Source organism: Ixodes scapularis, unplaced genomic scaffold, assembly GCF_016920785.2.
Source record: "Ixodes scapularis isolate PalLabHiFi unplaced genomic scaffold, ASM1692078v2 PGA_scaffold3__209_contigs__length_174095766, whole genome shotgun sequence".
NCBI classification, from domain to species: domain Eukaryota; kingdom Metazoa; phylum Arthropoda; class Arachnida; order Ixodida; family Ixodidae; genus Ixodes; species Ixodes scapularis.
Genome location: NW_024609868.1, coordinates 122,851,707 through 122,878,730, shown reverse-complemented (window position 1 = coordinate 122,878,730; position 27,024 = coordinate 122,851,707). Strand labels below are relative to the sequence as shown.

Here is a 27,024-nt window from a genome sequence, read left to right as displayed (position 1 = left end):
GGTTAAGAATAAAACAAGATCTGTGGATTAACAGAAAAATTATTCAACTGCACCAAAGACACCATAGAGTTTGTAAACGACCAAAAGATCACAACCTTATCATTCAATAGACCCTTTCCTAAATTCAGTGCCATCTGGTGGTTCGCATAGCAGTTTATGTTTTGCCATATCAATGGCGGAAATGAAATTTTTTCGGCATCGTCACTTTCGCAAGTCAACGGCACGCGAAGAATTGCTCAGTGTGAGTTCTTTCTCGATCACTTTCAGTTCAATAGTGACCAAGAACCTGCAATCAGAACTAGCTCCAACCCACACCGATGCCTCGAGAACATTCTATACACCAAAGGGCTTTAAAGCCGATTGTGTGCTGTCCACATATTGACTGAATCTGAGTTATTAGAAATGAATGCGTAGCTCTTGTATTCCATTCCTATGTTGCGTCATACAAACCTCCCAAATGTACAGGCCTCGCATCATCCGCTTAGGAGCATCTTCAACGTCTTCCTTTATCAGCAAGGATGTTGTTTATCAGTCACTAGAAGGCCGCCATTGATATGGCACTGATGCCGTTCTACAGATGATGATATTGATCAAAGTGGCCAGACTGAATTTCGGAAAGGGTCTATTGAACTATGATCTTAAGAAAAAAATTAAAGAAACAAAACATAGATTCTTCAATGCGACAATGTCCTCCTTTTTCAAACCCTCTCCTGAGAAGTTTCGGTACTTCATGTCACCATCAAAACCAAAAGTAAATTAATGAAATATTCACAATGAGATTTTGGACGATGCTTATTATATTTCTGATATACTTTCAACAAATAGTTTACGTCAGTTTTTAGCTTAGACGATGGACGCTGTTCAGTTTCTGTGGCAGTCCGGGAATGCAATGAAATCGCTGAATATAACTATCTCAGAGGAAGGTATTGTGAATTACCTTTTGAGTATTGACGTTAAACACGCAGTTGGGCCGGATAACATTCCCAGTGCTTTATTAAAAAGATATGCGGAATGGAGTGCTAAGTACTTTATTCCACACTGCCCCTTCAAAGTGGAAAATAGCAAAAGTAATTCCAATTTTAAAAGCAGGTCATTCAAGGGAGGTTTCCAATTATAGACCTATTTCTTTGCTTAGTATATGTAGCAAAATTTTGGAAGAGGTAGTGATTAAACACGTATCATCACATCTTGAGCAGAATAATTTTTTTACAAATTCAGAATATGGTTTTTGCCAAAAAAATGGCACGTCTTCTGAGAAAACACAGACTGGTCAATCATGTTGTGAAGCTACCCAAGTCTGAGCTGAAAGAAGAGGAAAAGCTTTGAAATAAGCCAAAGAAAAAACACGCAAGAGGGAAATGTCTCAAACTCAAGGCTCAGTTTGCTGGTTTTTTTAATAGCTAGAGCAGTGGCTCTCACGTGGGGTTCTACAGAGCCACTGGGGTCCGCAAAGTTATTTTTGAGGTCTGGGAAGCCCTCACCTCAACCCTCAAACCTTTACAGTTATAGGCAGAAGAAGAAGAAGAAGAAAAACCAAAATAAAAATAAAAAAAAGCAATTTGTTTTATAAAAAAAAAAAAGGGGGGGCAGATTTTTTTTTTTTTTTGTTACTCTGGCTAGGTGGTGCTGGCTACTACATGATGTTAAGAGTACAGCCGTTACCATCTATCCACCCATTCATCCTTTTATACCCGATGGTTCTTACTAGTCCTGTGTATAACAGTAAAGGAGGCCATTTTCACACTGCAATTAGCTGTCTTGTTTTATACCCCCCTCCTCCCGCTGGCATGGGGTCCCCCATCACTTTGGCCGATCCCCAAAGGATCCCCGACACATACATGCTTGAGAACCACTGAGCTAGAGATTGAGTATATTTACATCTTCTGAGGAAATACTTTATCTAGACCCTGAAAACTTCGAAATTATAATGAAAAAAAAGTTTGCCATGTTTCGCTCGTTTTGAAATTCCCGTCCCCCTTAATTAATATAAAGTCCCTGGAAATAAAAAAAAATTAAATAAAAAATGATTTTAATTGGGCAAGCAAGGTACCCAAGATCAAAGTGCACTTGCTAGGCGTTATTTGCAGGCATGTCGTTAGGGCATTCAGTTCTGTCTTTTGGGATAGGACAGTAAACACACGAGTTCTCTCCTTCATCTCAAGGTCTTGTCAATATCATTAAAAGGGAAAGCTGGCATTGAACCTAAACTTCCTTATTTTCAGAGCTATCTGTACGAAACTTTCAAGGTACATTTATAGCACATATATACGAGTACCTGCTATGTTTCGTAAGGCTGTGCCCATGGGTTCTTAAAGAAATACTACAACGACGTTTCGGCGCTTATTTTTTGGTCTATATGTGTTCAAAGGAGCAGTATCACATCGAACACACCAATACCTTGTTGAAAAAGACATGAAAAGGAATTTTAAGACAAATTAAACGTTTAGCAAAGAGCGCCTGGTGGATGTCGCTAAAGCCTCGTTTGTAATGCCCGTCTAGGAACCTTGACAGGTAGTGATGATAACTGCCTTGCCTAGAACTATACATGCTTTGAACCTGACGTTATCCCAACAGCTCTACGGCCAGCATAAGAGAAGAGGGGAGGGAGGAACTACCCACTCAACGGGACTCTCTTTTGTGCGTCCCAGACATCGCTATTCTCCCTCTACAAGATTACAGAAAATTAACCTGTCACTCAAAATTAATACAAAAGCAGCTCTGTGGTTAGTTGGGGTGGCCTGATTGCTGGTGTGCTTTGACCGCTTCGGTGGCTGGAATGGCTAGGAAATCCTGACGACGTCAGCCACACTGCAGCTTTGCTCATATTGAGGCAAACTACATCACGGTTGCACAGGACGTGATGTGCTCTGCTTTGGCTGCTCTTCGAACACTTGCCAGAGTGCGCCATTTATAAAAAAAAAAAACAGCAATCAGGCTCAAAATACAAACGTGTGATAGTCATTTACGGATATTGCGGATCAGATTCAGCCTATTTCTGAACATGAACACACGAAATGCATTCTAAGCATTCCTGAATAGGCACCCCAAAGCATGACAGAGCCCTAAATTTATTTTCAGAAAACTTTTTGCGCAACATTGAATTTTATATTGCTGGTCATATCCTCACCCATCAAATTTAATTTGAGTGTTATAAATTTTTAGCACAATTTTCTAAAAAAAAAATAAGCCTGACATGCCCTCACAAAGTTATTTAGGAACAAAATTAAAAAGCTGAATGCCAATTAATTAAACATTTGATTTTGTAAGGTAGGTCATGCATGTTAGCGTTTTCTTTTCGTAAGTGGGTAAGGAGAAAAATATATTTTCAGGGTTGGCTCGTCAACACTTCCGAGGTTTTGCAGTCACTGAGCGTCTGATCATGTCCGAGGTATTCGGGTCACTTTGCTGAAGCAATGCCATGATTTGTACGTCTGTCGAAGCTCTGAGTATCACTGAACGAGAACAAAAACAGATATTTCCTACCAAAGCAATTAAATTATTTTGCCAGCCAGTGAACAGAAGTGAGCTTAAACGAGTGTGGTATTTTATTCGACAGATGGCAGCACCTATATACTCCATCAAAAATTGCCACATCTTTCGTCGTGCGCTCCCTCCGTTCGAAAGAGTTGTCATGCGTCTTAGGTGCACCCCCCGTTTCAGGGGTCAAAGAGGCTCTAAACCACTTTCTGCGATAGTCTATGTTCGGTCATAACATGATCTATGGGCTCTAAGCATCCTAAAAAAAAAAAAAAAAAAAAAAAAAACATTACATTTATGCGTTGCCAATCTCTCTATTAAAATCGGTATCAAAAGATTGACACCAAATGGCACCATTGGACGAGGAAAAGCAGAACCCTGCTCTTCCTCATGTGATGGCATCCTCTGGTGTCTGCAATATTTCCAAGATAATTTACCTATTGATACTGATTTTAATAGAGAAATCGGCCTTGCATAAACGTAAAGTTTCGTTACTAGGATGCTTACAGTCCATAGAGTTATGACCATAAATAGACTATCACAGAAAGTTGTTTAGTGCCCGTTAAGTCGAGAAACAAGACAAAAACAAAAGATTATTTTTATTCCAGGCCACTTGGCTCTTCCCTATCCTTTACAAGGAATTTTTTGAGCCTATATCAGCCATTGCACAATGCCTTATCTTTCTTTGTTCTCTTTGTTCAGCATGTTTGACATTTCTTTACAAATTAGAAGGGGGTGGCTTCTCTGTCGAAATAAATACTTCTTAAAAGTTCACTCTGCTTTCTTACACTTCCGTACCCTTTCCTGCATTTTTTTTCCATGCTCAGTTAATAATCTGTGCTAACTAAGATAAGTAGACCGACTTGACAAAACATAAAAAAACGAATTCCTTAAATGTTCTGCCTACCATGAGGGAGGCATCATCAATAAGTGCGTAGCAGATCCGAGGGTCTACCTCAACACAGGGCTATTTATTCGGAATGCCTATTTCAGCTTCGAGGAAAGAGCCGTGGCTTTTGCTACAAGCCGACGCATCACTGCGGACCAACCAAACTTCCAACAGCCTCTGCATTTCACAGTATTTATCAATCGCACTGTCTTTTGCCGCAAGTGATTGGGCTCTCGTGTTGTTTGTGGCATCTTACAGCAACGGCTGTTATAAGAACTTCCCTGCTGCATTCATAGCGCCGGTGTCGTGCCAGGCAGGAAACTCGGTTTCGCGCGCGCTCACGAGTGCATCGCCCCATGACACCAGGCAAAGCACACGCACTTGGCTCGTGCCAGGCGGCAGTGTGTTCTACAGTTGGCGAGGGCCAGATCTATACACATCTCGCCAAAGAACTCAACTTGCGTGTACTATCAGATGTTAAAGCCACCCACCACTTGTAACAGTACCTGCCCCGATTTAGGCTGGGACGTTGGCTCATGTTTTGTTCCCTTTCCTGCACAATACTTCAATGACCACGAGGCCGTGTTGTGTGATTGAGTAAATGAGTGGATACGCATAGACGTGTGCACTACTACACGCAACCACAGCTGTCGCTGTCTTCACACTGTGGCGAAAAGCTGCGGATTTCTCTGGTGAGTGTGCTCACCTGCAGCCGGTCCTGTAGGTTCTCCCTGGCAGAGAAGTGGACGTTCCAGAGCTCGATCTCTCGCCACGAGTGGTCCGTGTTCATGGGGTCATCCATGTAACCGTGCTGGGACACCTCGCAGCGCACGGGGGCCGGCTGGGGCCCCTCCGCCTCCCCGACGGGGCTCTCCGGCCCCTCGGCCAGGCAACAGTTCTGGAACAGCTGCTCCCCACCACCCCCAAACGACTTTGTTATGACGTCGAGGCATCAAAAACCAACCGCAAATCTAAGCGAATACTGTCTTTAATGCACAATGAGTTTTGGAGACTGGCGTCTACACTTAGAGCATCCCAAAAAGTTGTAACAAAAAAGTTGGTAACATGGCCAGGCTTCTTTGCAAAAATCTCTTGTCCCTTGACGGGAATTGAGCCGACGACCTCTTGCTCATTAGTTCGATGCTTTACCACTGCGCTACCAGAGTGGCTTATATTATTCATGCTGGTACGTACTGTAGAACTCTTTATTTTCGTGGCCCTATTTTTCGTGAATCAGTCACAAAAAACATAATCGCGGCCACTAAATTTTGCGAATTCCAGATGCCTGCATTGAAACTTTTTAAGGGGCAATGAATGTAATTTCGGATATTTTCTGGTGATTGAACTGGGTTCCAGTCACGTCTCGGGCCACATTGCCCAAATTTCCGCCAAAACCGGCGCTTGCGTGCCGCGCAAATAAATTAAACAGTCGCGGTAATAATTGTACCGGGATCGATTGGGAAGACGCCCCGAAAGTTGTGGGAGAAGCCAGGAGAAGCGGAGCTTACGTGACCGTCGCAGGGCCAAGAAGCTCGACGTCACAAGAAACGCGTCAGCGATTGGTCGAAACGAGAGCCGTGCTCTCGGTCACGTTTTGGTTCGTGATTTTAGGAATACTATTCTAATTTCCACTTGAATAACCATAAAAAGTATAAATCGGCCTGGAAATCATTACTAAACCGTAAATAAAACAGGATAATTGTGTTTCTCTTTGCTACGCTGGACGCGAAACGGGCAACGAGTTATTCGTATACTTTGGTGCTTTTGAAGCGCCGTAGGAGTATTTTTCGTGCGTTTAAGTTTGTTTTTGTCGCTATCGGACTCGTTCACCGCGGCCGCGTTGTTCCCTCGGCTCCATGCAGCGCTCCGTGTCACGCGCCGTGCCCACGACGGTAGCTCTTGCAAGAACTGATTTTTCTACTTTGGAGCTTCTGTAGCACGGTGTGATTACTCTTTGTTTTGTTTTGCTAGTTTCTTTATTGCTTTTCTCTAGCGGATTTTCTGCACTATGGCCGTGTAACCGTGTTGTTCCATCGCCTGTGTCGTACATACGTCGTGCCTTCGGTGTTCGTTCCTGTGCAGAAACATACCGTGCGGCTCACAGGGTGCGCAGCTTATGAAAAATGCGCTGCATTTTTCATTAGCCCAAGCGATTTAAAAACCGCATGTAAGCGATTTGGCGAGCAGCGAGACAAGCGACGGCAACCCGCTTCGCTGCCGCTTTGCTGCCGCTCGGTCACTCGTGCGACGAGGCAAACATGAAAGCGACGGGAGCACACGACCAAGGCGATGAGCGCTAAGTTTTCTAGAAATCCCAAAACCGAGCTACGTGACGAGCGACAGTGAAGGGTGAACCGTATCTAAGCAATTTAGTGAGCGACGGAGACAGCAGTCGGCGACGAGGAATTCTCACGGTCAGTCGTCGCATCGCTCGGTTTTTGGATTTCTAGAAAACGCCGCTAATCGCCTTATCGCTTGCTCCCGTCGTTTTCATGCAGTTTGCCTCGTTGCGCGAGTGACCGAGTGACAGCGAAGCAAGTCGTCGTTGCTTGTCTCGTCTTTGTCGCCGTCGCTCGTCTCGTCCCGTCGCTCGCTAAATTGCTTACATGCGGTTCAACCTTTACACACGGTACTCGGCGGCAACAAGGAAACTAAAACGGCCCGTTCTTAAGATAAACCTGTTTCTCTCTTTTGTTCAAAGAAGCTTCTTCAATTATATGAAATTAGCACACACTACCAACGTACGACCGCGTACCCAAGCCGGTCAAAGCGCGACCTCGAAGATGGCGGATCGACGGTGGCGCTCCCTGGCAAAATTGAACCTGCAGGCTCAGTGAATACCACCTATTGTCCCCTTGGTATGTGTGGGTTACATGCACCTGGTGCACAGCAAGAATTCCGTTCAAGTAAGTTTCTTGTTTTCGGTTCGAGTTTATGTGTCTTGCTTTCCAGTTGGTCTTGGGACATGGTGCTTACAATTTCTAACTTCGCAGTTGGGGAACTTTCGGTTGAATATTAGCGACAGAGAGCACAGACGTGCGATTGGCACTTCAGAAAATGCCACCATCATGTGAAATAACGCGGGGTACACATTTTTCATGCTTTAAAAGAGAAGAATCGTCTTAAAGCTATTGCAGCTTGTTTTTTGTTTTTTTTAATAAAATTGCACAGCCTTGTTCAACTTATTAACTCAATCAGTTTCCCAAATATTTGTGAGAATAGGAAGAGAATAGTAATGCGTGACCAGATACTAAAAAAACTTGAGGAATTCAATGTTGAAAGTATATTTTCCAGACTGGAAAATTATTAGTGATTTTAGATTAGTGAACAAAGCAGAGCTCTATTTGTCCTCGATGCCGAGACATCCCTTCGACGCATTCACAGAGTCCTAAATTTGGGTTTTGAGAAAGCACCGTCTTAGCATCAACACTTCAATGAGTTCAGCCCACATAGGTGTTATTAATAGATATTATGGTTCAAATATTCATTCGGGAAATAAAGCTTAAAAAAGGCATTTTGCAAAAATTACATTTTCTTGACACCATGATTTTAAGACCCCTTTCAAGATGGCTTTCCCTACTCACCAGCTTGACATCATCTGTGGTGTCGCACGTGGTCAGGTCGTCAGGCTTGAAGAGCAGCTTCAGCATGTCATACTTGCGCTCCCCTGGGACAAAGTCCTGACAAGCCAGAGAGAACACAAGCCCTCTCACACAACCTGAGATACGGGCACACCAGCTCACTTCAATGATCACAATTTCTATCACCTTGTGCCTAAAACCTCAGCGTAAGAAAGAAAAAAAAAAGAAAGAAAGAAAGAGTACACTAATGTTTTGACGAACTCGAAACCTGTAATTTCTCAAGAGTTCCAGGTTCTGAGTAAGCAATGTAGGAAGTAATGTATGAATAGTCACTTTACAGTAAAACAGACTGCCATAGACGACCTAGCATTTTGCAGCGACTTATAGTTTATGCAAATTCTACAGTAATTTACGCACTATGATTAACGCAACATGAAAAATTTTAAGAAACAAAAAAGCCAAGGAACACGTGTCACAGTCTTGGTGCAATAAAGCAGTGCAAAAGCCCACAAAATTTATAAACAATAATGCACATAGAAGACTAAGGAGTGTCTGGCATGGAATGAATGGCTCAGTTCCAAAATACTGCTTAAACTAGAAGAACACTTTATTAGAGGGAGGGAAGGAAATTCGGGAGCTTGGGGAACAACTGAGGGAATGGAGGGGAACCCCTGTGTTCACAGAGAAACAGTTTGAGGACCTACAAATTTATCACATGACCTCTGCATTCAGCACTGTACCAAAGGTGCCCCAGGTCATAGACTTGCCACATTTTCGAAGCATGTCTGGGAGGAAAGATAACCATATTTTTCTCACTGCAAAAGTAGACCATGGGTCACCGAGCGCTGAGCCCTCCGCCCAAACGTAGCGCTAGCGGTCGGGACCAGGTACCAAAGTGTCAAAACTAACCATGGCACAATTCCAAAGAATATCAATTTTTTAAATTTTCGTTTACAAAATGGTAGACAATGAAAGCCCACAAATATATGCGGGTGAGGAATAGCATCTGCTACCAAAAAATTGGCCCCATTTTCTCATGAAACATTTCCGAAAATCGCTTATAACTTTTTAATCGGGTATCGGCAAGCTCCGAAACTTTAGCACCTGGTACAGACCACTAGCACTACAGTTGGGTGGAAACTGAGCATTTGATGATGCAGGGTTTCTTCTAGCAATGAGAAAAACTGGTATCTTTTCTCCCAGACACCCAGTAGTTTAAGCGAGGGACCCAGCAGTGGCCCCCACAATTAAGGAGTAAGGACTGACCCCAGGCAGGCTGAACTGGTCGGTGCGCATGATGCGCATGAGGACGATCTCCAGGCCCCGGCCTCCCACCAGGTGCACCTTGGCCCTCTGCCACCTACAGACACGGCACTCCTCAAACATGCAGCCCCAGTAATCTCTATCACTCTTCGCTGGACGTGGCACAAGAAATAACCCCTACAAAAGCTCAATTCCGACCGATACACTTCTGGCACGCTTCTTGGTCACGGGGCAGGAGGGAAGGGTGGGGCACCGAGCGCTTCATTTTTTCAAATGGTTGACGAGAATGGAATCGCCACAAAAACTGCAGTTCTAAAGGGCACGGCACCGGCCTTCGAGGCTGAACTTTGTCTTTTCAGTGCTCAAACCCAAAAATTATATTTAGGGGTTTTACGTGCACGACTGGAGAAACTCGAAACATGCTTCGCCTTCCTCGCAACAAGGTGGAGTGCGGCGGCAGCCATGACAGCCTCATGCGATGCTTGAGGCAGTTGGAGGAGGCTTTTTTAATGCCTGGCAAAAACGCCCGGCAAACTGATCTTCCGTCTTTTTTCATGTCTCAGTAAGCCTGGCTGATAAGCAAGGTTTGTTTCATTGAATATATATTTGTCATAAGTCCTCCACACAGTTCCTGCATACTTTTGAGGTTACTGTTAGTCCTTTTATGGCTCTCACGTTTTTATCGAATTACCGCTTTCATCGATTTTTTTTGCCGTCCCGTTGACTTTGTTATAACGAGGGATTACTGTATATACAACATATTTAAGTTATATTTACAACATAAATATACCTTAAATCAGACAATCCCAGAAAGATTGAGATTAGTCAAGCTTGTGAGCTCGACAAAATTGGGAATTGAATGAAACCAAATTTCCAAACGAATTAAAGCGAACCTACTGAGGCTCATGGTTTAATCTGTGAACCTCCAGTTAGCAAATGTCTATAAACCCTTTTACTGTTCACAAACATAAACTGCTGCTTGCATCCTAAATGACATCCAATCGTTCCATCTTCGCAAGCCTGTCGAGCTTGATACATATGTTACCAGTGCTGGAAAGCATAAATGCTACACGGACAACAAAGTTGGGGATGTAGCGAAGGCCTTCGGCCGTACGATTTAACGTCTTAGAGGATACAAGTTGGTTCACAAGAATATTCGAAAAAATTTCAACAGATCTCGTGCTTCTTGGGTTTTTTTCGCATTCACCTAGAGAATTGGTGGTTAAATGTTTCAATGAGGCTTCAAGCAGCAATGTTAAGGTAAGCTTTGTTCATTATTTTTGGGATCCGGAAGTTCACTGGGACGTCAAAGACTGGTGCACCACATGGTGGCATTTGCAAGGAAAAGAGTCTACAGCATCTCTAATGAGTACTACAACTTATTTCATCAGAGGATAAGTACTAGAACTTATTTCATCGGAGGAAATTTACACAACATTAAAACAAAAAAAGAGAGCAGTCTCCCAGTAAGAATGATGGAACAGCATTTATGCAGGTAAAAAAATAGTAATACTATAACAAAGTTATTTCGATTACCCTTTTTACTGTGCATAAAACTATGAAAGTTGATCTAAAGAATTCCAAAGAATATGAATGAAAAAAAAAAAGTTGCAAAAACTATTTAAAGTGATTCTCCAACAAGCACGAGTAGCTATGATTAACGCCATGCCCTGCCAAAACTTTTAAAGGCACACTGTGAGGCATATTAAATTTGCAAATGGTACTCATTTCTTGCAAGTGAAATATATCCTGGTGTGTTCAGACAAGATTTACCACGTGAGTCCCGTTTGCAATTTTGTTTTCCTTCATATTTTTATATGTTACTGCCCGATATGTGGAGGAAACGATATCACAAATGTTTTCTAAAAAAAAATGAATATCTCTAAAGAAAAAAAAAACCTGACTGCCCCAAGACGGAAAGCCATTTTCGGGCTTTGTTGGTTCTGTCAAGTTTGACTGCATGTAATAGGCAAACTAAAAATACCAAAAAAAAAAACTGAATATTTTTCAAGAAGCAGTGAATTATAGTTACTACATTGTTGAATATTTACAGAATTCTAGAAATTATATATCGTGTGTAAATAGGGTTACCAACCGTCCCGGATATTGCGGGACTGTCCCGACTTTTCCTAAAGTGTCCCGTGTCCCGTATCGTCCCTGTCGGGACAGCTATATGTCCCGCATTTGGTCCAGAAGGTCCAGTTAGTATTTATATGTGATTCAACGTACGCCGAACAATGCGCGCCACGCTGCGGAACACGAAGTTCGCACGAGCAATGCTGCTGTGCCTAGTGTCGGCTGCGAGGCTTTAGCCACTTTAGCATGAAAGAGCAATATGGCAAGCCGTAAATCGCGGCGGGCGCCTGTTGTCATCATCATTTGTACAAACCGCTTTGAATCTCCCTTCCCTTCCGTCGCGCTGGACCCTTAATCCCCCCCCCCCGTCCCAACTTCCTTCATTGAAGAGTTGGTAACCCTACGTGTAAAGAATCCACAAATTTGGCTGCTTTAATGTTTTGACCCCATTTTTGTGACTCATTATCTTGTTATGTGTTAAGAATATTAAACTAAAACTTTTTCGTATGTCCTTCATAAAGCTGTCTCTTATCAAAAAATAAATTGCTGCTCTAGTTTATACTTCAAATTATTTACAGCACTTCAAACATCCGAAATTGAAAAGTTTTGCAACTGCAATGTGCAATAAAAAGAAAAATCTTCGATCTTTTTAAAGTTTGGGGGAATCACTGTCTTTTACATTCTTGTAATATTCCATTAAAAACATGTTGCATAATTTTGCCACTGTCAAAAGTACAGCGCTTCAAAATGTACCTCCCCACGTAGACATTTTTGCTCAAGGCCACGGCCGCAGTGGCCGCCTTCAGATTTTTAAATGCGAAAGCATTAACTGGTCCCATGGAGTGAGCCAACGTCATCAGTTTGAAGCGCGCCAAACGGCACCTTAAATCGTTTCTCCAAGTGAAGCCAGTTCCCAGCTATGAATCCACGCGAAAAGCCTAGATAGACAACGGCACCTAGTTTCCCCGATTCCAAAGCAGCGGAGTAAAGCTGATGGATTTCGGCTTCGATCCCATTGGCTGGCGCACGTCGACAAGGCTCCCATTGGCCGCTGTGCGTCATTTTCAACAACCGCCACCCCATGGCGCTGCGTGTCCGCGAGGCAGCAACTCCACGCCCAAGGTCAGCGCGCGCGCTCAACCGTCGACGCAAGTACGAAGCAGACGACAGAAGGGAACCGAAGAGCGGCGTGCACGCTTTCGCATTCACAACTCATAAGAAGTGCTTAAGTGCACCTCAAACTTTTTTTTTTTTTTAGAACTTATCACAATGTTCTATTTTTTACAGCTGCACACGTCTGAATTATACATCTGGACCGTTATAAATACATTTATAAACTGCACGTAGCTCAAGACAGCAGTTCGAAGCATCAAAGATGCAAACTGTAACAAGCGCGCCAATCGTGCCTAGTTGTTGCATAGGCCACTGCACGGTCGCACAAACTGAAACACAACCCCTCGCACGAGACACAAGGCTCGATAAAGAGAAAACAACATATATAACCAAGAAGCTCCCAACGCGAAACAAACAAAAAGAAAAAAAAATCTTGCTTTAGGACTTCGTTTGTCTAAGTAAACTGATGTTGCTGGAAGAGCCGGGCTGGTAGGGATTTTATTTATTTTTACATATACAAATATTTGCGCTTAATGCTCAAGGGAAACTCCCCTGACCAACAAACCACCAGACCTACATGAGCCAACGAAGGGAATCAATAACATAAGTTTACGATAATTGATGTAGATTATGAATGCACGGCGGAGTTAAACAAGGCGAAGAAAGGGGGAACATAGGTTTGCGTACCCTGAGTGTAGGAACAAATCTCAAGAAGAGATAACATAAAGGACTGACAGACAAAATTTACAACTAGCAACAACGTTTACTACTTCATGAGTTTGTATATATGCATGTGAAATCAAAAGAATCAATCCGTGATGAGTGGTGTTGTCCATCCTTCTAGCTTCCTCGTCGCCAATTTCACATACTCCGGGTATATGCGTTGATTTAATCCGTAACAAAAGGGTGCAGCGAGGTGCACGCTGCTGCATTGTAGGTTGCGAGAGTCCCAAGGCCCTGGTAACAGTCGTTCTCTGTGAACGAAATTTGATGCGTACGAGTGGGGCCGAGGGGCCTCGGTAGTCGGCGGTTGGACATCGTACGAGAGTCCTTATACGCGTAGTTTCGGTATATACCTCAGCGCGCTGCCGGATACTAGCATTGTATATCATAACCGCTGCTTGAACATGTTGAGTGCCAATGTATTTTTATTCATCTTATAACAATGACGGAAGACGCACCAAGACACAGCCGGGACGAGCGAACAAGCCAAGGTGTCAGCGAAGCTATTTATTAAAACAGTTGACTAAAAAGGTAGTCAAAGTGCTGACCCTCAATCCCACCAAGGTGTTATGTTCAGTTCTTACGTTTACTGCACAAACCAAGGTGTTGTACATTGTTTCGTGCTGGGGATTTGTGTTTAAGTTTGTGCGATCATGCAGTAGCCTATGCAACAATTAAGCACGAAGGGCGGGCTCATCTTAGTTCGCATCTTCGATGCTATGAACTGCTGTCCTGAGCTATGTGCATTTCATGGATGTATTTAGAGCAGTCCAGATGTATAATTCGTACTTGTGCACCAGTAAAAAATAAAAAAATTGTAAAATTTCTAAACAAAAAAAAATTGGAAGGCGGCCACTGCGGTCGTGGCCTTGGGCAAAAATGTCCATGTGGGGAGGTACATTTCAAAGTGCTGTACTTTTGGTGGAGACAAGATGATGCAACATGTTTTTAATAAAATATTGCGAAGGTTTAAAGGAGAGTGATTCATAAAAAATTTTAGAAAATATTGAAGTTTTTTTTTTAATTGCACACTGAAGTGGCAAAACTTTTCAATTCCGGTATATCTTTGAAGCGCTGTAAAAAATTAGAAGTACAAACTAGAGCAGCAATTAATTTTTCGATAAGAGACACTTTTATGAAGAATATATTAAAAAAGTTTCAGTTTAATATCTTTAACACATAACGACGTAATGAGTCACAAAAATGGGTTCAAAATGTTAAAGCAGCCAAATTTGTGAATTTTTTACGTGCAATAATTTCCAGAATTTTGTAAACATTCAAGAATATAGTAAAACTATAATTCACTGCTTCTTAAAAATATTCAGTTTTTTGGTATTTTTAGTTTGCCTACCACATGCAGTCAAACTTGACAGAACCGACAAAGCCCAAAAAGAGCGTTGCCGTCTTAGGGCAGTCATGTTTTTTTTTTCTTTAGAGATTTGTTTTTTTTAGAAAACATTTCTGACTTAGCTGTTTCTACATATTGGGGAGGCAAACTCCCCTGACCAACAAACCACCAGACCCACACGAGTCCACGAAGAGACTAAATAACATAAGTTGACGATAATCTATGTAGATTATCGAGTTGACAAGACAAGGAAAGGGGGGGCGTATAGGTTTGTGCACCCTGAATGCAGGAACACATTTGAGGAAGGGATAACATGAAGGACACACAGACAAAACTTATAACATATAAAAATATGAAAAAAAAACTTTCAGCCTTTCCACTCTGGTGAAAGAGGAAGACCAGCGAAGCTGTACTAATGGCCTATTCTTTATCTGGGGCACACCGCACCCATCCAGTGCAGAAAACTCTTTCCACTGTAGTACACGAAAGACTGGCAGGGAGAGAAGGAAGCTCCCCTCTCCTCTCTAGCCTTCCGTGTAGCACGAACCGCACTGCACCGGTGCGATGTGGGCCCAGACGAATTGGCCATAAGATGGGACGACCTCATGGACGACTTCTTGCATGACCTCAAGGATGATGCCTAGAGGACGACGTCTAGGACGATTTCAAGGACGATGTCTAAGACGACCTCAAGGGCAACTTCTAGGACGACCTCAGGGACGATGTCTAGGATGACCTCAAGGACGACTTCTAGGATGACCTTAAGGACAACTTCTAGGATGACCTCAAGGACAACATCTAGGACTACCTCAAAAATGACTTCTAAGACAACTTCTAGGATGACCTCAAGGACAACTTCTAGGACAACCTCGAGGACGACATCTAGGACGAAGCCTAGAGAAATTCAGCCTTTCCACTCTGGTGAAAACCAAAGTGGAAAGGCTGAACACAAAACTCTGGACAGCTACCGCCACCTATGAGCGACGGCGGCAACCTTTCCAGCCTTTCCACTCTGGTCACCAGAGTGGAAAGGCTGGAAAGGTTGCCGGTGAGCGAGGCCGGTAAGCCGGTTGTCTGGTTGCCGCTGTCGCTCATATATGGCGGTAGCTGTCCAGAGTTTTGTGTCGACATTTCTTTGCAGGGAACACGATTTTGGGGAAACTAGCCCTTAACAGCTCCGCTGTAAAAAAATGTGAACCGGACTTGCGTGTTTGATCTTATCTGAACACACCCATAATTCACTAACGTTTATAGCCCAGGGTCAGAGTTAGGGGGGCTGGACAGCAAACATCCGACCAAGGACGTTCGTTGCATGGAATATGTATTCTTAAAATGGGACAGACAAACCTGGGGCTAATCCATCGTCATGCGCTGCTTGAAGCGAGCCTTCCATAACCGCAAAAGTAAATGATTCACCAAAAGGCTTTAAAGAGCAAGAGCGGATCACCTGGTGATGATGAAGAGCACGTAGTGGTTGGGTCCCCATCGGGGCAAGGCCCCACGTCCCCGGAGCCCGGTGCGTCCCACGGGGTTCCTGGAAGAAGAGTCGCATCCTCACCAGGAGCCCATTTGGCCCACCGTAACAGCAAGAGCGAGAATTACTTTGGCTCTCACGAAGTGAGCTAACATATCCCTAAAAGACGGTTTGTCTGCTAACATGAGCGAAGAACGTAGTTTGTGACAAAATGTTGTTTGCATACAAAAATAAAGCACGACGACACAGAACAGTAAAAGCTACGACAGTCAGTGCTACGAACTGACTGTCGTAGCGAAGTTATGTCGGACGCACACTTAAATTTTTAACGTCTATTTCACAAAGGAAGTGATCGACAACACGTGCTTGCTTTGTGAATTTCAAGTCATCTTGCTTCCTACACATGTTGAAATTCGCCGGTCAATAACAAAGTGCTTGGGACAAGCACATTATAAGGCAGCAAGACCGCTCTCACCATTCATGAGGATGCGAGACGTTTTTGCCAAAGTACTGCCCCATTGTGGACTTAGGAACAGGTAAAAATGACCGCATCTCCACGTGGTGAATGATGTTGATTGGGGCGAAGCTCGGGTGGTGCTGATGATACTGATTTTATTGTTCATAGGTATAGTGCTGATAGTGCTGATTTTTTTTTATTGCTCATAGGTAGTGCTGAGTTCCGGGTTGCGTTTCGACTTCATTATTACTGCTTTATGGTCGGTGAAATGCAGAGCCAGTGGTTCTCCTAGCGGATCAGTTTGGAACCGCTACAAGCCGTGGGAACGCATCTCTACCGCTTAAGTCAACAGTCCATGCCAGAAAGAGAATGTGTGGTATGGAACATGGTTATATACGCATTTGAGCATTTGACCGCAGCGCCCTCTCGTCTACAAACAATTAGCCAATGTATGCAAAGTTTAACGCGATTATATACGCATTTGACCCCAGCGCCCTCTCCTGTATAGACGTTGAGCGGCTACATGCAACCTTTCATCCATGACATCCCCAGCTCTTGGGTTACTACCACATCTCAGAGCCCCCTACTCATCCCGCAGTCGTGGCCGAGTGGTTAAGGCAATGGACTAGAAATTCATTGGGGTCTCCCCGCACAGGTTCGAATCCTGTCGACTGCGCAAATATTTTTTCTTTTTTTAAGACAGATGGGGTGGCAATCGATGTGAGCACGGACGCCGGACGGACAAGGCTAGACCCTAAGGAGCTTCGCCCTAAAAAAATTTCATTGGTTGTTAACTTTTTCCTGACTAGCATGGGGAAGATGCCTGTTTTGTGTGGCATTTTGTTAAATTTTTTTTCCTGAAGGAACGACTACCGTAAAATACCGGGCAAGCGCCCACTTAAGGGGAGACGCGGGTCTTAAAATTTAAAAAAAATTGCGAAAAATGTTATTTTTCATAATTCACAATTTTGAGGTCTATATACAGGGTGAAACAAGGAGATGCCAGGCTCTTTAAATCAACCGGAAAATTCGGTTTCTTAACCTATCGCGCTACGACTTTGTGTAGCGTTGCCCACAGATGGTGAATTTTTTTTGTAAAATTTGTAAAGAGCGAACTTATCTGAGGAAAAGGTAAAGAAAGAAAAAGGCTTAGCTCCTATGATAATGCAGCGACACCACCGGTCTTCAAACAACACGGCGCCGTTTCGCATGGGACGCAAGAGATGGCACAACGGACGCCACCAACGAACAAGCATACGGCGCCGAGAGCCAGTGTTTTTATCAGACAATCTTTTTGACTCAAAAGCGGCGCGCGTTCTGCAAACGGCGACAGTCGCAGAAACAAAAACAGGTGCGGTAACAACAAGCAACTGCAGTTCCTTGTCTGCTAAAAACGCCGGCTCTCGGCGTCGTCTGCTCGTTCATTGGTGGCAGTTGGCGTCGTGACCACTTGCGCCATCTCTTGTCTCCCGTGCGAAACGGCGCCGTGTTGTTTGAAGACCGGTGGCTTTGCTGCGTTTCCATAGGAGCTCAGCCTTTTTCCTTCTTTACTTAGTCGGTTCTCCAAAAAAATATTTTTGGAGAACCGACTTCCTCCCCAATGTGATTTTATCAACATTTCACTCATTCTTTACTTCGTTCATATTTTTTTTGCTAATGCTCCCATGAATGGATTACGTCATTTTTTATGTCAAGTTGTTCAGGAAGACTTACACTACACCTTGATGGCAATTATTGTTTATTATTCTTCACAAACATTTCTATGTTCAATGTCAAAACTTTAACTTTGATTTTCTCAACTTCGTGTTTTTTGTCAACATGCTTAGCCTGACGGGGGTTTTCATGAGGTTTTTATCGTAGCATTTTGGAAATTTTGATACCGTTTTATTCAGAAAGGCCTGGAATACGGAGTAAAGCTATCTTTTTACAGTCTAGAGTGCCAGAAAAAAATTATGATAAATAATGTTACCTCATTAATGTCATAATTGGCATAATTAGCCAATTTTTATATAAAATTGTAATTTTGTGAAAGTTTAAATAGCTTTATAATGCATGGCAGACCTTTAGCTATACATATACATTAATAAAAAAATATATATTTTGTTGGAAATGGCCTTAACGACCCGTAAGAAATTACCAAATTAGACAACAAAATTTTTTATAACTTGAAAAGTAATTGAGATATTTTAAAACTAATTTTATATTTGAATGGAGGAAGAAGAAACACATATGCACAGTGATTTTCATTAGAATAGCTGCAAAAATAAAATAGTCGATTTTAGAACCAGTGTCTCGCCTTAAACTTTGGAGATAATTGCAAAAGAATGGGGGTGGGCACTTGTTTGGTCATCAGATTTAAATTTAAATGTATTATGCGCGTTTCTCAGATCTTACAAATTTGGTAACGGGCACTTAATGGGGAATGGGGCGGATGCATGGGATTTTACGGTATGTTTACAATATGATGCCGCACAAAAAACGAACCTAAATAAATGGGCTTTTGAATGATGCAAAAATCAAAGCAGACTTAAATACTAATGCAATATTTAATTTGTCAAAAACACTTGTTTTCCAAAAAAAATGGGTCGAAACCCAGTAAAGATATGGCTACATCTCAAAAGCAAAAAGGGAAATTTTTTTTTTTTTTATATATACAACTTGTTTTTCATTTTCACAACAAAAAAGCCCTGTTTCCGCGGAGTCGCTAAAAACCCATGTCGTACCATTGGGCTAAGCACTTTCTCAATGTGATGAAGCACAGGTCGTGAAAACTGAAATATTTGGAACTGGTATTAAAGTCTAGAAAATTGACGAAGGATTCGCGAACATTGCCATGCTTGCGAGTACATGACGGACACGTGGAAGCCACCACGACTGCCACTTTCACACTTGGCTTGAAAATCGCTGCCACGCATAGGGAAGAAGAAAAACGCAGAAACCGAAACTGTGCTCTTCAGACTAGTAATTACGAGATGATGCAGCGAACTCGAGAGCTCCGAAAGGAGCTTTGAAATGGGCCTCTGTGCCCGTCGATCGCGGGTGAGGCTCTATGGGCATAAAGAGAAAAGAGTTTGCCCAGCCGGAAGCTGTGGCGTCCATCACCCATCTCTCTTGACTGATAGCCGAAAAACCTCTCACGGCCTCAGCATTAATGCAATAAAGCGATGCAGAGACCTGTAGGCCATGTAAGCTTGGCATATTGCTGCCCATCGATGGACGGCTCATTATCCAGGGTACTGTGGGGAATGCCTTGTTCGCTAGGAACCCGATTCAAAGGAAATGCACGTTCCACAAGGAAAACCTCCTATGGGACTAACAGGACTTTGTAGGAAGTCACTAGAGAGGCCTACGGGACCAGATCAGCACAAGTACAAGACTAACAAAAGAGGACTTAATAACCTTGGTCCTTTCTATAAATTCTAAATTATGCGGAATTCAGACTAATTGCCATATGTATGTTTATACAGCCTGAAGTTATCCTAAATGGACGTCTGGTGTGTCAGCTGTAGATGAGAAATTTAGCCAGTGTAGCACAACTGCTACCCTGGGGCCTTTAACGTGCACCACACAGTAGATACACAAACGTACGCCGATACGATGCTCATTCCGATCGGAACGGGCAGGGGTGGGAGTGAACCGTGGGTCCTGGTGTTCTGCAGTGCAAGCTTTCGCTCACATGCACCGAGCTGGTGTGAGTTAGCCCACTCGGCCACTTATCCCCCACAGGAATCCAGACTATGGGGCTGTTCTACAGTCAAACCTGTTCGGTGCATAAAACGCCTGGTTTCGTTCGAAACACCCTATGGGGCTGTTCTACAGTCAAACCTGTTCGGTGCATAAAACGCCTGGTTTCGTTCGAAACACCCAATAATTTGTTATAATAAAATCCGTTTATAAAAAGATTTTGCAATTTGTTCATTGTATGCAGAGGAACCTTAAAGGGGTTATGACACGCCAAAAATAAAATATGAGATAACTCTATGGCTAGGACTCATTGTATGTTCCTATATTGCTGCTAAATTTGTTTTGAAAATGGCGCAATAGTTTTGTGAAGAAATCGATTTATATGCAGGACCCTCGGAGGGGTGAATTCGGGCGGAGCGGGAGGCTGGCTACGTAGCCAGCCTCCCGCGTGCAAGGGGACACCACGCCTCCCACGTGGCGTCCCCTTGCAAACACTCACAGACTTGGCTCTCTTGGCATCACGAGCTTCAACTTCCTCCTTTACCTCCCGCGTTTCAAGCATGCGATCAGTGACGATTACGTCTATGGCATCGCTTGCCTTGTCAAAGTGTTCGACATTGATCGCAGCAGCGATGAGAGTGGTTGCTATCAATAGATGTTGGAAGCTGTTCATTTTGACTGTGACCCATTTTGACTGTGAACCTCACCAGATTGCAGAACAAAATGGCAAGTTGCAGGAGGCCTAGGGAAGCAAAGCTTACGATGCCGAGGCTCAGTTTGCAATGCATTGACCGCGTGAACGCCCAAATCCTGTCTCTTCCAAAATCACCGGTAAAAACAAAGTGGACTGGCTGGGAAGCGTCTCGGTTGTTAGATAATCTGTAACCTAATAGGGCGCTACAGCGCCAGGGCGTGACCAGAGCCATATATTGGGAGAGTCTGGCCAGTTAATAGTCTCGCCATCGTAACACTCCCCCTCCCCAGTGAGCCAATCAGCCTGTGGTACAGAGTGAGAAGCGTAAGTGCATGTGCGTAAACTCCTGACTGCTCGCAGCGGAGCGGGAAGGGCTTATTTTCATTCCTTCGCTTGGTGGAATGCATGAAATCGGCATCTAAATTTCAGCTATTTCCTTTTAATGCAAAAGCATTAACTGTCCCATGGAACGAGCCAACCTCATCAGCCGTGCCAAACAGCAGATAAATTCTTGAAGCCGTGATCTGAGGCATCCTAGCTTTGATACCACATAGAAAGCCACGAAAAACGGCAGTGTTTTGAAGCCACAGTGCGTCAGTCTCAATTAGCGCCCCCCCACAGTGCTGCATGTCCACGAGGCAACGGCTCCCCCGCTCCATGCCCAAGGTCAGCATGGCGAGGAGAGCGCACGTGCTCGATCGTTGATACGAGTATGCTGCAGATGAGATATGAAAGCAGAAAAAGGGCACGCATGTTTTAGCATTCACAACTCCTAAGAAGCGCTTAGAGGTACATCGAGCCTTCTATATCGCTGGCTCTGGCAAGAAAATTATATAATGTTATTCTTCGGTAGAAAGTAAACAAGTGAAGTTTTCTTGATGTCTGACCACAAACTTTAATTCAAGGGAAAGAGAAGTCGGCCCGTAGTAGACGACGCATGGCTTCAACAGTGTTCTGTACGGAAAGCGTGTTGCGTCAAAAAATGGTGGTTGTCTCCTCTTTGCTCCCTCCTTCCTCTCTCGGCTCTGGGTGTGACTAAGCGTAACTAAGTGGAGGCTTCATGCCGGACGAGGGGGAACCTCCGCCTGCATTGCAAAGAAGCCGAACGCCGGAACTGTCGAAGCTCGCGTGCTTGCCAATGGTCGTAGGTGCCGGAAATTCAGTATATCCATTGTGTAGTTTGTTATGCGAGATATGTTTTGCATCCATACTGATAAAACATTTTCGCGCGTTCTATATAGGGTCAATTCACTGTACCCGAGTTCATTGTAATCGGGTTTGACTGTTGAGTGATAGCCATGTCTTGGTAATATGGACGCCTCCATTCCCCAGAAAAATTGTCCATAGTGCAAGTTATCCGTAATAAAGATTCACGATCAAAACACATATATTAATCCAGTGTAGCAACAATGAGAGATGTGTGGTTTATTTAACTAAAAAAGGACAAGATGCGCGTTTAAACCGACACTTTCAAGCCTCCGCCACTTTCGGGCCTACTTTTGTGTCTGGAAAGTGCAACACATCTGCTACTTGAAGTGCGCATTCTCTTTGCCCTTTCTGCTCAAGGTAAACAGCCGTATACAAGCTGCACGATGAGTTACGATCGGTCTCTCGTCTTTTTCATCAGCTACTGTTGTCAGGGTAGAGTTTTCTTCGAGTTTCATATTTCTTACTTTTCTGCTCAACTGAAAAACTTAATTTTTCCATTGGGCAGAAAGCTTTGCTCAGCTACATTTGACACTCTTGACCGCTTCCGCTTCTCATTTGACATCGTCTACTCTGCCTTCCGAGTGACCAGAGAAGCGTCCAGCCTTGCGTTTTATGCCAATGACAGGCTTATACTTTCCGGTTTTAACCAAAAAGACACCAATAAACATGCACCAGTGTTGAAAATAAAAAAAGCGGTTAAAACCGAAAAATACTGGTTTTTGGATAATTTTGTACAAGCGGCAGTTTTTTACACCGATAAAGTCTCATGTAAATGCTCACAAGACTCGTCCTTTCTCTTTTTTTTTTAAAGGTAGTCGCTTTGGTATGGTTGTCAGCATAGGTCTACCAAGGTATCTTAGAATCGAGGGACCTTGGTACTACTTTGACCTTCCATTTACATCCCCAAAAGTTTGGCCTCATTGTGCTCTTCATAGATTGCCCCATTGAAGGTTGCCTTCCTTCTCTGTGGACCCTAGTTGGGCAGTTTGAAGTGTTTTTCATATTGTTTGGGTCGAAGCGTGTCATGGTGAGGGGGTGGCATCAATGTTTCTTTATACTTCGTTTCAGCTTAAGTCCAGACCCAGCCGGTGCTACGAGGAAATGGCACCAATCAAGCAGTGCCATGAAATACTTATAATTGGTTCAGTGATAAGGCACATACAAAAACATGACGAACACCCTGATAGTGCGCCTTGGAATGTATGTATGCATATATTACAATAATGAAGCTTGAAGAACATTGTCTGCCAGGTAAAAATAAAAGTTAAACCGTTTCTCGTCTTGATTGTTTTGTTTCTATTTGCAATTTCTCTCAGAAATCAATAAACACAGAAAAACATCTGACGATTTTGTACATATAAATAAACACCGGAAAATATACGGCCAACTTATGATCTAAGGGGGCTTTTGCGGTGAACCATTTGAAGGACAAGAATTCTCCCATCCTCCGTCATCACTTTATCCGGGAGATATTAACCTTCTAAGCCGAGAGCTCCTCTCCCATTCCCCAAACAGCGACGAGGTCTACAGTGAGGGGACCTAGCTGCTTTAGGGTTCATTTTTCTTTGTTTCTGGTTGTAAGTGATACACAATCTCAAGTAACAATAGACTGCAAGCGGTAATGACACCTTTTGCGTGAGAGAAAAAAATTCCACCTTTTAGCCCACAGGTCTTATCGCAAGACCAACAATGAATTTCCAGGTGCACACTATAACCACTTGGGTTCACTCATATCTCAAAAGCGTTTTTGGAGCTTTTTATTTTTTAGACTGGTGTACCGGCATCCATAATAATACATAAGAAGGAGACAAACATGCCTGTATTTACCGAATTCGTCCCCAAAATAGCTGCCTAGAGTGCGGATTGCGGGTTTCCATAGTAACGGGGAAGAAATGCACGGCAAAAGATTGGTCTCCGAAAATTTTGTTCATGATGCATACTAGCGGGGTCCATATTAACGAGACATGACTACGTATATATATATATATGTAATATTTTCTTGCTAAGTTTAGCGCACAATGATCATGTGACATTAACCCCCATGACCACGGCCCGCGACACCAAGTCATGTGATACCACGCCATAACTGTGACACCACGTGACTGAGTGTCACCAACAATGTGATTGTCATACACCCATGCTCTTTCGTAACGACTTTTCGGGGTGCTTCTGGACTGGGAAACCAGCCCAGAAAGGTAAAGAAAGGGCCTCACATGGGCACTCCGGTGGCATCCAGCTTGTAGACGACGGGACCGCCGTCCTGGTCCAGCATCCAGGACTGGCGGTTGATGCTCACGCCGGCCGGGTTGGTGAAGACGCAGTTCCATGAAAGCGAGGGCACCGGGCGGCTGGAACCGCCCATCTGGAGGCTGCACAGAAACGACACTCGGTCACTGATCAACGTTCAAGCTGGCCTTTGCGATGATGTTCTTACAAAACGAGAAAGACCCTTTCTGTCGAGTTAAGTTTCTTCTCTTTAATTTATATCAGATTGGAATATTATACTCAGTTCTATCCACATTTAGATATTAAAATTTACCTGGACATTCATCATCAAAACAGTGCCAGCCTATAACGCAAGTTTTGTTCGTAGCCCTTAAGCGAGATGCTGCAATGTCAGGTCGGCACATGGCATCGGTCGGGAATTTGGTTTGCGCCGTCCATCTAATAATTGGAGCATCTACTGACATGACGTCTTATGCCACTGTGTGATCGGCCAATCGCCGGATATGAGTTGCACCCTTGCACAATACACACGTTGCAGGTGCCTGCAATTCTGCTCCCTAGATGCTATGGCACAAACAATGCACGGTTCTACAGCACCGTTCGGGCCCAATTCAAACCCAACAAGTTGCCAAATGCTGCCAGCGTAGCACAAATGCAGAGTGTGCCAACATCACTGACACAACCGACAGTCTCTCCTGTGGCGGAAATGCACTTGACCCTTGATGTAACAAACTTTGGTTTAACAAAACCCCTGTTAAAACGAAGTCAATGGGACGGCAAAAAATGTCTATATACCGTAGAATACCGCGCATCCGCCCATTCCACATTAAGCACCCATATCCAAATTTTTAAGATCTGAGAAAATATGCACAGTACATTTATATGTAAAATTGATGACCGGACAAGCGCCCATCTCCCATTTTTTCGTTATTATCTCTATATTTTGAGTGGGCGCTTGCCCAGTATTTTGCAGTAAGTGGTAATTCGATAGAAGCGATACGGCAAGAAAAGCAGTGCCAGCAGCCTTGAGGATGGACGGGAACACTGCAAAACACTCCGACAGTGTATTTAATCAAATAAAGCTTGGTTATGAACATCTCACGGCAGCTTTACCGAGTAAAAAAAAAAAAGATTAAATGGAGTTTGCCTATAATTTCATCTGGACATCAGTTCTCCTCGAACTGCTCCAGGCATCGCAAGAACACTGTCACTGCCGCTGCAGTCAACCTTGTTTCGAAGCAGCCGTTGGATGTTTCGCATATCTGCAGTCGTCAATGTTTCCCGAGGTGCCTTTCCGACGTCGCTTTGTGCTCACCCTGGCCGCACGCAAGGTCTACGATTGCAACATCCGTGGCAGGAGTGACAAGCAAGAACGGATCAAAGTTATCCTCAATGGCTTTGCCAACATATTTTCACACACTCCTGTAGAGATCGTTGCAGCTATGGAAATCGTGCGCCAACTCGGCAAGCATGCTTGCGAGAGCAAATCCGACGCGCGCAAAGCAGCTGGCGATCTTCTATTTTCGGGTCGCGGGCACGTTTTTTCCTACATGAGAAACTTCTCGAACCCGTCCAATATGGCTTGCTTGTTCTGCAAATGGTGGACAGTGCTGAACAGCCGATACCGGAACGTTGAATCCTTCGGCGATTTTGGATTTGGGCTGGCCACTTTTCTCAACCTTGCAGATCTAAGCGACTTTCGGTAAATACTCCCAATCTTCCATACGATGCACATGTGCGTGTAATACGCTGCAGGCGCACGCGTCGGGGGCTCCCAAAGGGATGACCTCGTCCGGGCTCCATCGCTCCCTCGACCCGATTCCGACAGGAGTCGGGCAGCGTCGGCCGCGGGCGCCGTGATTAGCGTCATAGCGTCGATGCTGCTCCCGCTGCTCCCTGCCCGTGTCCCCGCATCGGCGCATCAGAAGCGGTGCTTCGCAAGCTTTGCGCGCTCTGCCCTCTGTCACCATTTTACTCCGTTTTCCCAGTTTGCCGCTTGCCTCGGTGGAGAGATGGGAGGGAACACAAGGGTCTCGGTGTGCCTCCGTGTAGGCTTGCATGCTTTTGGCACTGCGGCCTTCGTAATAAGCGTCGTTGGCCGCCAATACACTTTGAATAATCCGGCTAAAAATGCATGCATATCGTTCGGGACCACGTTGAACTTCGATGAAAGCAATAATTGGAAAAAAGTGATTTCGTTATAACGAGGGATTACTGTATGTTAATGTGAAACATTCTTTGGCTAGGTGTTTGGCATTTCGTGAAATCCAAAAGTGAAGCCTGGATAAAAGCGCGGCTGTCAGGCTTAACAATGATTGGTCGAGGGATGGGAGAGGAGTGAGGTACTCGATGCTGATTGGTTAACGGGGAGGTCATAGGACCAGAGAGGTAGGCAAAGAGGAGCGAGGTAGGCGAGGAGGAACTCAACCACCTGTGTGCACTGAGGGACACTGGCTTGAGAGTATGGAAGGCTCTGGAAGATTGCCAGATTTATCAGCCTGATTAGTGGTAGTATCGCTTCATTCTCGGAAGTATCAAGCAAAGTATCAAGCATACACATTTTATGCGTTAAACTACCATATCTGCTCGAGTAATATTTCTTATGAATAAGACCCTTGCATCTGCTTTCCTGTAGAACATAAGTACAGCCAATCATCGTATTCTGCATAAAAAATGCAGCGAATAACAATGTCAAGAACACGATTCTCCGTAAAAGTATGATCTGAGCAGATAGCATTTTCGCGTGAAGACGTTATCACTGTCCCGTAAATTGCTGCCGTTTTTTTGCCGATCGCGGTGATTCGCTATCC

The 27,024-nt window shown here is 44.0% G+C and overlaps 1 protein-coding gene across 2 annotated transcripts in view; it reads right to left on the bottom strand.

Moving 5' to 3' along the window:
- LOC8037077 (transient receptor potential cation channel subfamily M member 7) overlaps nt 1-27,024 on the bottom strand; it is a 152,514-nt gene that overhangs the window by 6,088 nt on the left and 119,402 nt on the right. For both annotated transcript variants that reach the window (XM_029967031.3, XM_040502655.2), the window contains exons 25-29: nt 24,202-24,357; nt 15,918-16,004; nt 9,214-9,307; nt 7,951-8,046; nt 5,073-5,273 (exon numbers count right to left, since the gene is read on the bottom strand). In XM_029967031.3, the coding sequence (XP_029822891.2) occupies nt 5,073-5,273; nt 7,951-8,046; nt 9,214-9,307; nt 15,918-16,004; nt 24,202-24,357 (634 nt within the window). The remainder of the gene's footprint in view (nt 1-5,072; nt 5,274-7,950; nt 8,047-9,213; nt 9,308-15,917; nt 16,005-24,201; nt 24,358-27,024) is intronic.